General features: G+C 35.9%; 3 protein-coding genes across 4 annotated transcripts; 2 read left to right on the top strand and 1 right to left on the bottom strand.

The window, feature by feature from the left end:
• Positions 1-160: 160 nt before the first annotated feature.
• LOC105268422 (sugar transporter SWEET1) lies at positions 161-2360 on the top strand. Its single transcript, XM_011307978.1, has 6 exons — positions 161-355; positions 1131-1208; positions 1413-1536; positions 1691-1846; positions 1920-2039; positions 2107-2360. The coding sequence occupies exons 1-6, from the start codon at positions 279-281 to the stop codon at positions 2206-2208; spliced, it is 657 nt and encodes a 218-aa protein (XP_011306280.1). The 5' UTR covers positions 161-278; the 3' UTR covers positions 2209-2360.
• Positions 2361-2557: 197 nt separating this feature from the next.
• Positions 2558-4182, top strand: Rrp40 (exosome complex component Rrp40). Its single transcript, XM_011307974.1, has 2 exons — positions 2558-2830; positions 2920-4182. The coding sequence occupies exons 1-2, from the start codon at positions 2643-2645 to the stop codon at positions 3437-3439; spliced, it is 708 nt and encodes a 235-aa protein (XP_011306276.1). The 5' UTR covers positions 2558-2642; the 3' UTR covers positions 3440-4182.
• Positions 3483-8861, bottom strand: LOC105268421 (protein turtle homolog A). Of its 2 annotated transcripts, XM_011307976.1 has the most exons (6): positions 8638-8861; positions 7963-8253; positions 7701-7891; positions 7490-7619; positions 7037-7177; positions 3483-6239 (listed from the first exon to the last, which is right to left on the bottom strand). In XM_011307976.1, exons 1-6 carry the CDS (start codon positions 8678-8680, stop codon positions 6076-6078), a joined length of 960 nt encoding a protein of 319 aa, XP_011306278.1. In that variant the 5' UTR covers positions 8681-8861; the 3' UTR covers positions 3483-6075. The 2 variants fall into 2 exon arrangements, with proteins under 2 accessions (XP_011306278.1, XP_011306279.1); XM_011307977.1 differs by lacking the exon at positions 7037-7177.
• Positions 8862-9109: the final 248 nt, after the last annotated feature.

The following is a 9109-nucleotide window of genomic DNA, read 5'->3' as shown; positions in this document are numbered from 1 at the left end:
ACAAAAAATCTGTTGGAGAAAAAAAATTGGGAGACACCATCTAGCGGAGGGACTCCATTTCTCCTGGAGTTACCAGCGATCGGTGATGGCTCTTATCAATTTTTTTTTTTGCACTGATAGGACTGATTGTTGTTATGATTGGAGGAAATTGTTATGATTGTAATGCGACATGCTTTTGGATTGTCAGAGATCAGTTGTGTCCTGAGTTCCAGCGGTGGAGAACATCTCGATCGAGACTTGACGATTTAATTAATTAGCTTTTTTTTATCTGTCTCGTGATGGGTTTGGAGGATTACAAGGAAATTGTCGGGAACTCGGCGGCGATATGCACGATGGCACAAATGTTATCTGGAATGTGAGTAATTGTGGGGATTATTGAAGTATTCCGAGAGCTTTTGCGCGCAGGAAAACCGGTTACGAGAGTCGAGTAATCGATGCACTCGAGTTATGGAATTTCTCCGATTATCTCGGGAACGATTGGGTTTAGGAGAGAACAGTACATGACATTTTTTGAAGATGAGGAAATTCTCTACAAAAAATGTTTGAAGGTATTTTCTCCCTCAGGTATCCTTCATCAAGATAATCACCAGTTTTCCATCAAACGATCATCAAACGTTGAAAGATCATGGATATCGTTATTCTGGAATAAAAATTTTGTTATAATTATTTTTTTTGCATAAAAATAAATAATTGATAACTGATATTAAAACACTGAAATGCATTCAGTGTTAATTAAACTTTAATTGAGGGATTTAAGTTATTCCCCAATAAAGGGGTTCTGAAATTATTTTATTTTCAGTTGAATAATGAATTCTACAAATTTTGCAAAGGTCGGCATTCACTTCACTCATTCATTTACCGAAGGATTGATTGGGTTAATGTACTACTTCCCTCGACTATCACTCGCACTTGAAAAATAAATGACCTTGATTATTATGTCACGAATCGCGAATACGTTCGATAACGCGCTCTTAACGAAAATCGCCATTCGAATAATAAACGATAATTTATTTGAATGTAATTATTTTATTTTCAATACCCAGAGGTGATGATAACAATTATCAATATCAATTTATGGAGTAATCGAGGGACTGTTATGGAATGTTAATTGTCTGATTAATGCTCTCCAGATTGATCTGTCGAGATATTCATCGCAAGGGCACAGCTGATGGGTTTGATCCAATGCCATTCGTCGGAGGAATTGGAATGTGAGTACCAGAGAGGATTGGCGAAGGGATGAGGATGTCTAGACTAATGTGATTGAATTTCATTTTATTTTTTGAACTGTCACAAATTTTACAATCCTCAGGGAATGATTCCGCGACTGAAATCTAATCGTTACGTATCATGATACGTGGATTGGAGCGGTGGAGGGTATGATTATCTTTTGAGGGTATAATTTTTTTTTCCAGGGGACTGCTGATGCTACAGTACGCGTTCATTGTTAATGATCCTGCTATGATCAGTGTCAATGTCTTTGGGTTGACCACTAGTATATTATACGTCCTGGTTTTTTATTTTTATTCCCCGAAGAAGGTGCGACACTTGCTCACGAGCTACTTAATCTATGAAAAAATATATAATAGACTTCTTCAACATAAATTAAATATAATTGAATATTCCATTCAATGTTATTCAATAGAAATTACTGATGGAATTTGTAATTGCATTTTTATTGTTTTTTTTTTAGAATGAACTTGTGATGACGATAGCGAAAACTTTAGGAATCGCAGGAATTTTTTTGGCGTACGCACAAATTGAGGAGCCAGTGACACTCGAGTTTAGATGGGGAATTTTAACGACTGCTTTATTATTTTTACTGATTGCAGCACCTCTGGCTAATCTCGTTAGTATGAGAAATTATTGGGTGTTTCTTTTGGGCTTAAGTACGGTGATTGTCTGATATTTTGGGTTTTCAGGGGGAGGTGATAAGGACCAAGAGCACGGAGATCCTCCCATTCCCTCTGATAGCAATGGGCACCCTAGTGTCATCTCAGTGGTTGTTGTATGGGATAATCCTCGATAATTCTTTTATTATTGTGGGTACCTCAAAGCGAGTCGCAAAATCGAGTAATGATGAGATTAATGATAGATTTTTTTTTTCAGATTCAAAATGTCGTGGGATTGGGACTTTATATCATTCAGCTCTCCCTCTTCGCGATATTCCCATCGAAACCTGAGGCTAAGCTCGAGAAGAAGGCGAAATAAATCCCAGAAATGTTATCTCTACAATCACAATCTTTGAATTTTAAATCTCCTAAAATACCCATCGAGCAGGTCTCAAGCTATTCCAATTTTTTAATTGCCAGAAGGAAATATTTGTATCGCATATGTAAATAAACATTTTTTTTTTGGTATAAGAATTTTAAAAAAAATTATTTTTTACCTTCTCAACACCTGACGTTCCTACGAAGTTTGATTTTTTTTCGAAATCAAATTTTTTAATCCATCACCTGCCTTGAAAAGGTAAAAATAATAAATAAAATATTATTATCATTATTATTCGTTATTAATTATAATAATTATCGAGTGCTGGTCAAACAGAAGTGATTGAACAACGTGTTAGTGTTGTGATACCTTAACCTCTGATTGTTCGGCATTTATTTCAAATTGTTGATTGATGAAAATAGAAAAATCTAATAATGGAAGTGAGTCCTGAGGATGTGACACTGCCAGGTGACCTAATTAAAATAACAACAGACAATCCTAAACAAAAAATCGTTCTTGGTCCTGGATTGAGGAGAGAAGGAGACACAATTTATGCATGTAAAGCGGGAATTCTCAAAAAACGATCTCCATCGATTTATTATGTGGATAATTATCAAAGAAGGTACGACATCCTCGATCCAATTAATATTTTTATATAAATTGTCTATTTATTATTCATTTTTTTTTCATGTAAAAAATTAATTTTTGCAGATATATTCCAACCAGAGGAGAAAACGTCGTGGGAATAGTCACCCAGAAGGCTGGAGACATCTTCAAAGTTGATATTGGTGCGTCTGAGCAAGCCTCCCTTTCGTACCTAGCCTTCGAAGGTGCTAGCAAACGAAATCGACCAGACGTACAAATCGGGGATATTGTATTTGCCAAACTGCTAATCGCCAGCAAAGATATGGAGTCAGAGCTCGTCTGTATTGACTCACATGGAAAAAGAGGAAAACTTGGTATACTCGGGCCCAAGGGAATGCTCATCAATTGCTCCCTCAATCTCGTGAGAAAACTCCTCCACGAGAGCAGCCCCTTCTTCACAGCATTCGGAAAGGAACAGCCTTATGAGCTGGCCGTCGGAATGAATGGAAAAATCTGGATCAACTCGAGAACTGTCAGGGAAACTGTTGCACTTGCCAATGGAATTTTAGCTGCTGAATTCACACCCAGTGATAAGATCCAGCAATTGTGTCAGAGTATTGCTCAAACAGTTCTTGAAACGAGTTGAATAAATTATTGGGTCAAATACAAAATCTCTTTTAAGACGATCATTTAGAGTATTACGATTTCTTTAATATCATTAAAAATACACTGGCTGTATACAACGTTACATTAATACAGTGTAAATAGTAGGCTTACAAATTAATCACATTCACATGACCGAATAAACAATTCAGAATTTTCACTAATTGCTCAATGATTTTTCTCGTTTAAACTGCGTTGCTGTTTCACAACCTGATTATTGCTCTGAGCTTATTCGTTTTATGACACATAACTGCACTGTTATATTTATTGTGATTCTGTGGATTTTCTCAGCTTCTGATATGTGCCTACATTATTCGAGAAAAAAATAAAAATTTCAATTATTCGTAGCTGCAGAAGAATGAGATAATAAACCTGTCATCTCATCTATAAAATAAATCAAAGCGAGTGTGAAAACAAAAATTAAATATTAAATAACAAAATAAATTGGTCGAACCCCAGGTACACATGGATATTACCCTCTCACTAATGGAAAATTTCGAATGGAATTAGTAATTAATCGAGTCAACTCTAGGCCTATGCCAAACAACAAATTAAAAGCAATTTTTCTAATGGATTCAACATTTATAAAAAACGTAAAACGTCAATTAAAAAAATGATGAATTATTCATCATTTCTGATTGTACTCTAGACTAAAGAGTGGATTTTCCTTGTTGTTTTTAGATTGCTACATTGAGAGAATTAATTTATGGAAATAAAAAAAAAAAACTCTCAACGTTGAAAAAAAGGAAAATGGACATTTCGTGGAAGAAAAAAAAATAGTAAATTCCTCCACAGATGGACAATAATAATTATTGTCCTCCCAAAGCCATGACTATCAAAGCGTGAAGATTATTCTCTCCCTATTACACATAGTACATTCGAATTTCCATAATAAATGTAGATAAATATTGCACCAGCGATATATCATTTGTTTTTCCATTAATCTCGTATATAAAAAATTGTCCTTTTGCCTTAATCTCTAAAATATTACGATGTTCCTTCGGCTATATAAATATAGATAATTTATGTTGTTATTATCATCAATGACTTATTCCTCTTTCCAATGTCCTCAATCTTTATCTGTTAACGGATTAGTGCAGTGTTAAATACCATTCACAACACAGAGTGCACAGTACGAAGCTTATTCCATTCTCAGATCAATTATTCCATTACCTATTATCCCTTAAGCTTCTAAAACAACCAATTTTCATTACAACCATGTAAGAATTGATTAATTACTTCACGTACTTACGATAAAGCTATTACATTTTCAAATAAAAAATTAATCTTTGGACTTTTATGGTAAATTTTCAATCGTAAACGCACAAAAATCACAACTAAAAACCCTAGGAATGTATCGAATACTGAACAATGCAAATAAATTCACCACTTTCTTTATGTATTTCATTCTAAAATTGTCTTCGAACTCTGCACACCTCCAGACAGCCTCCACACATTTTAATTATTATTTAGAAATGTTCTCTTATTTTTTATTGTGATTGAAATGTCGTTTTTCAAACTGAGCCGATCTGATATGCCTCATCCAGAATCCAATTATCCTTCAAAAATACTCTCGTTACCCATCAAAAATGGCATTTTAATACTGTGAAAACTGTTCACAATTATTTCAATTCAATCTAAATGCAGTTGTCTTAATTATTACTGAATATCAACTCGTTAAACGTGAAATTGTGCTGGCATTCGATAATTAGTTTTTAGTGCATCTTCAAGGCTGCGGTAAAAGCGTCTTAATGGCAATCTCTCTTACATATTAAACTGATAATAAGCATGGAAGTGTGTAGAATTACTCTACTCTGTTTCGAAGCAAATTATTCATTATTTCGTTAATGAATTAGACACAACACTTGTATAACGCAGAGGAATAATCCAGTCCTCTGGCCTCACAAGTGTTTTATTCGTCTTTAAATATCCCCTGGACATTCCTCGACAATTAATTCCTGCCCAATGACGAGAGCAAAAGCGCATACTCGGTTAAACGTTCGTCAGCATTTTTCATTTATTCAAATGAACTGACAGGTCAGTAAAGAGAGGTAATTAACATTCTCATTACTGATTGAATTCCATTGATACGATGTGTCATGAAAAATTCAGTACAAGCGATAATCGATAAATAATCAGATCATGTAATTAAAGTCCTCAGACGGTCTCACAATTTCCAAAAACACCGAGACCATAGTCAGAGGCTGCAGTCTTTCTCCATCAATTTATATCCCAATTTCCCATGTACTTTTTTTCCCCATGGAAGTTTTACAATTACCGTAGAAGTATTTTATCAATTAAAAAATACAGTCGACAATCAACAACTGGTCGTATCTCCTCCGGCCTCAGGCGACCATTTATCCATCAACGTTTTTATTAAAATAAAAAAATCGGCGTGAATTGGCAAAAAGTCTTTCATCGTGAACTTTTTGAACACTTTCATTGTTAAAAAATAAAAAATTAACAACAATGCATTAAAAAACCGTGGGTTAAAAACTTTTTTTTTTCGCTCTCTCTCAAGCATTTTCTTCTTTTTTCTCTCATTATTAATCGCAAATTCTTTGGTTTTAACGTGAGTTATTTTGCAATAATTGGAATTTTTCCATAGATAAATGATCGCTAGAGGCGTCTCGGGAGAATAACAGTGTTATTATTCAAACGTGTTGTCGTGTGGGTGTTGTAATTTTCATCCTGGGGTATGCGCTCACTCCTCTCATCGAAAAATCCAGGATTTAATATAATATTGGGTACGAGCTCAATCACTTCCTGTTCCTCCAGCTGCGCTGAAAACGTTCACCGGAGCGAATTAATTTTCATTAGCCCGGGTGATGAGCCATACTCCATCGGCTTCTACCCTCTCTCCCCCCACCACTACATTATGTATCAAATCCACAATTGTTACCTCAAAAAAATTTCATCATCCAACAATTTTGTCTATCAATCCTTTATCTAAGGCCTCGATACTCTAATTTATTCCAATTCTAAATTCCTCATAATGTCTCTAATCTCCATTACACTAGACTCATTCTCATACCAGAACCATTAATCATTTAATTATTAAATTTACACTAATTAAACAACGAAAAAAAAAAGAAAGTCCCTCTATTGTTTCCATTATTGGTAGATCGACTGGTGCTTAATTGAATAAATTTTACTTAAAATACATCGTGAAATAAATGTGCAAGAGAATAAAAAGAGGTGAGATTATGAAATATTTAATGAAATACGTTTTTTGCTGAATTAGTTGTTAGTCTAAGTTGATTAGCTTGCAGCTGGGAAGTATCGTAAAGTGATGAAAATGTATTTCATTGGTTAATAGTCAAGTCGAGAAGTGAAGCTAGAGATTAGGGCCATAGATAAGTAAAAAAAATGGCTAGGAATGCCCCTGCTTAAATTATTGCCTTTATCTCTCGTCTAAATAATTTTTCGTCTAGATGATTACCACTCAAATGAGACTAATATTCCATGCATGTAGCGGATGATTATTTTATTTCAATTTTAAAATTCAAGCAAGGGCATCAAAAGAGACAGAGTAGAAGCAACAAGCCCTTAATTGAACAGTTAACAAGTGAATGCTTACAGGGTACTTTCCACTCACGATATAGGAGATAACAGGTACCTAAACCAAGGACCATTAGTGTTCCCATAACAATAGCTACCGCTGCTACCCAGATTCGAGTGTCGAAATTTTCAACTCCTGCCAAAAGATGCTTGGCAAGCTCTGGAATCATTCATAGTCACCTCATTCTCCAATTTACATATTTGTACATCACAGAATATCCAAAGCATTGACTGCCATTCCATTAAATTGACAATTGGAAAATTACAAACAATTATCCTTAAGGATGTTCAACACCTTTTCGACGAAAATTCACGTTTTTTCTATTACCATTTGCAAATTGATAAATTTCACAATGATAATGAAATTTTAAATTGATGAATTAACCCTGAGTGTTCCTTCCGAGAAGTTGATGCTAATCGTCTCCAAAGACGTGCAAAGTCAAACGAAAAATCATTGCAATGAATTACTCACCTTTATCCTCGTCTGAAAAATGCGTGTGTCCCTCCACCTCGACGATTTCCCCACGTCCAAGCCTGTTGGTTGCCCAGACGCGAAATAAATACGTTGTGTTTGGCTCCAAATGGTAAACATCGATTTGCCTCTACAAAGAATAAAACAGATGCAAAAACCTTGATAAAAAATCGGGACAGCACCTAAATATTGTGTTGACAAAACATCCTACAGAGTTGGGTGGTATATGCGTTGGAATAATGGGTTTCCATTCCTCAGGGTCTCTCCCCAGGACTGGCTTTAAACGATACTCGGCAGTGAAGTCAATAATTGGATAACCACCAGTTCCATTCACCTCCCAGAGAATATTAGCCAATATAGTTGAGGGTTTGACCCACACATTGTGTAGGGCAGGTGGTGGGGCTGAAATAATTCCCACAAGATTTAATCTCCAGAAAACTTGACGAGTAATTTGTGTAAAAAATTAATAGTACTTTTAACTTGTATGTTAATCCGTGTCTTCTTCGCTCCGGTGTCATTATCAAGGGTGCAGAAATAATTTCCTGCATCTTCAGCACTCACGTTGACCAGCTGTAATGCCTTATTAATACCAATCTTCATTCTCTGGAACTGTTTGTCCTCTCGTCCCTCCCTCACCCACATGACATTAGTGTTATTGCCAGGATGTTGGGACACATCGTCATTGGCACAGGCAACAGTTAAGTTCTGTCCAATGTCAACCTCGACAGTCCTGACTTCCTCCAGGCCAAATGCCACCTGCCACCCTGCAATCCGATATCAACACCATTATTTATTTATTTACTTCAGTCACGTGTTCACACGCTGTAATCAAATCAATCGAAATAATCGAACAAATCGTAACAATTTTAATCAGCACTCGTGGTGTTATCACTCAAAAACAAAATGACCTCATCCTATTTCCTGCTGGAACAACAATTGTCCATTACCTAACGTCCGGATTAGATTATCCAAAAATTTTCTCTAGGCAATTGTTAATTTAAATAATTGAGGGACGATATTAGCCGAACGGAGATGAGGCGATGGAAAATTGGAAAATTATGGGGTAATGAATATATCGAAGGAGATCAGATAGAAAGGATCGATCGGTCAAGACAAGTGGAGAATCCTTGGTTCCATGTTTCATTTACCTGGCAGTACGAGCAGCAGATAAATAATCCCGTGTATAACCATTCTCCCATATTAATTCCAATTCTCACTTCTTTGTAATGATTTTTCCTCTGATTGTTGTTGTCTGGGGATTTTAACCGTGAGACATGTCGGGGACAGTTGTGTCTAGGTGTGGATGATTTTCTGGGTGAAAATTGGCGGCTGTCAAACACGCATTGTGTATTGGAGTACTGAGTCACGTCACTTTTGGGGGAGGGATGGGGGGCTTGTCTGCCCCCGCCCCGATTTTCTCGCGCCAATCAGGCAGCCAATGGTGACGCCATCTCCAGGAGAACTTTCTACCCCTCCCATCCCGCCACTTCCACTTCCGCCAATTTTCAAAAAACACGCGAAAAATCAATTTTTCATATTTCTTATCAATTTTTTTCATTAATTTTAAATATTCCTTGAGCACAGCAAAAATATTGGGCAGAAATTGTTTTTGGATTTCTT

Source organism: Fopius arisanus, unplaced genomic scaffold (genome assembly GCF_000806365.1).
Source record: "Fopius arisanus strain USDA-PBARC FA_bdor unplaced genomic scaffold, ASM80636v1 scaffold00057, whole genome shotgun sequence".
Taxonomy (NCBI): Eukaryota; Metazoa; Arthropoda; class Insecta; order Hymenoptera; family Braconidae; genus Fopius; species Fopius arisanus.
This window is presented reverse-complemented; position numbering and strand designations above follow the sequence as displayed.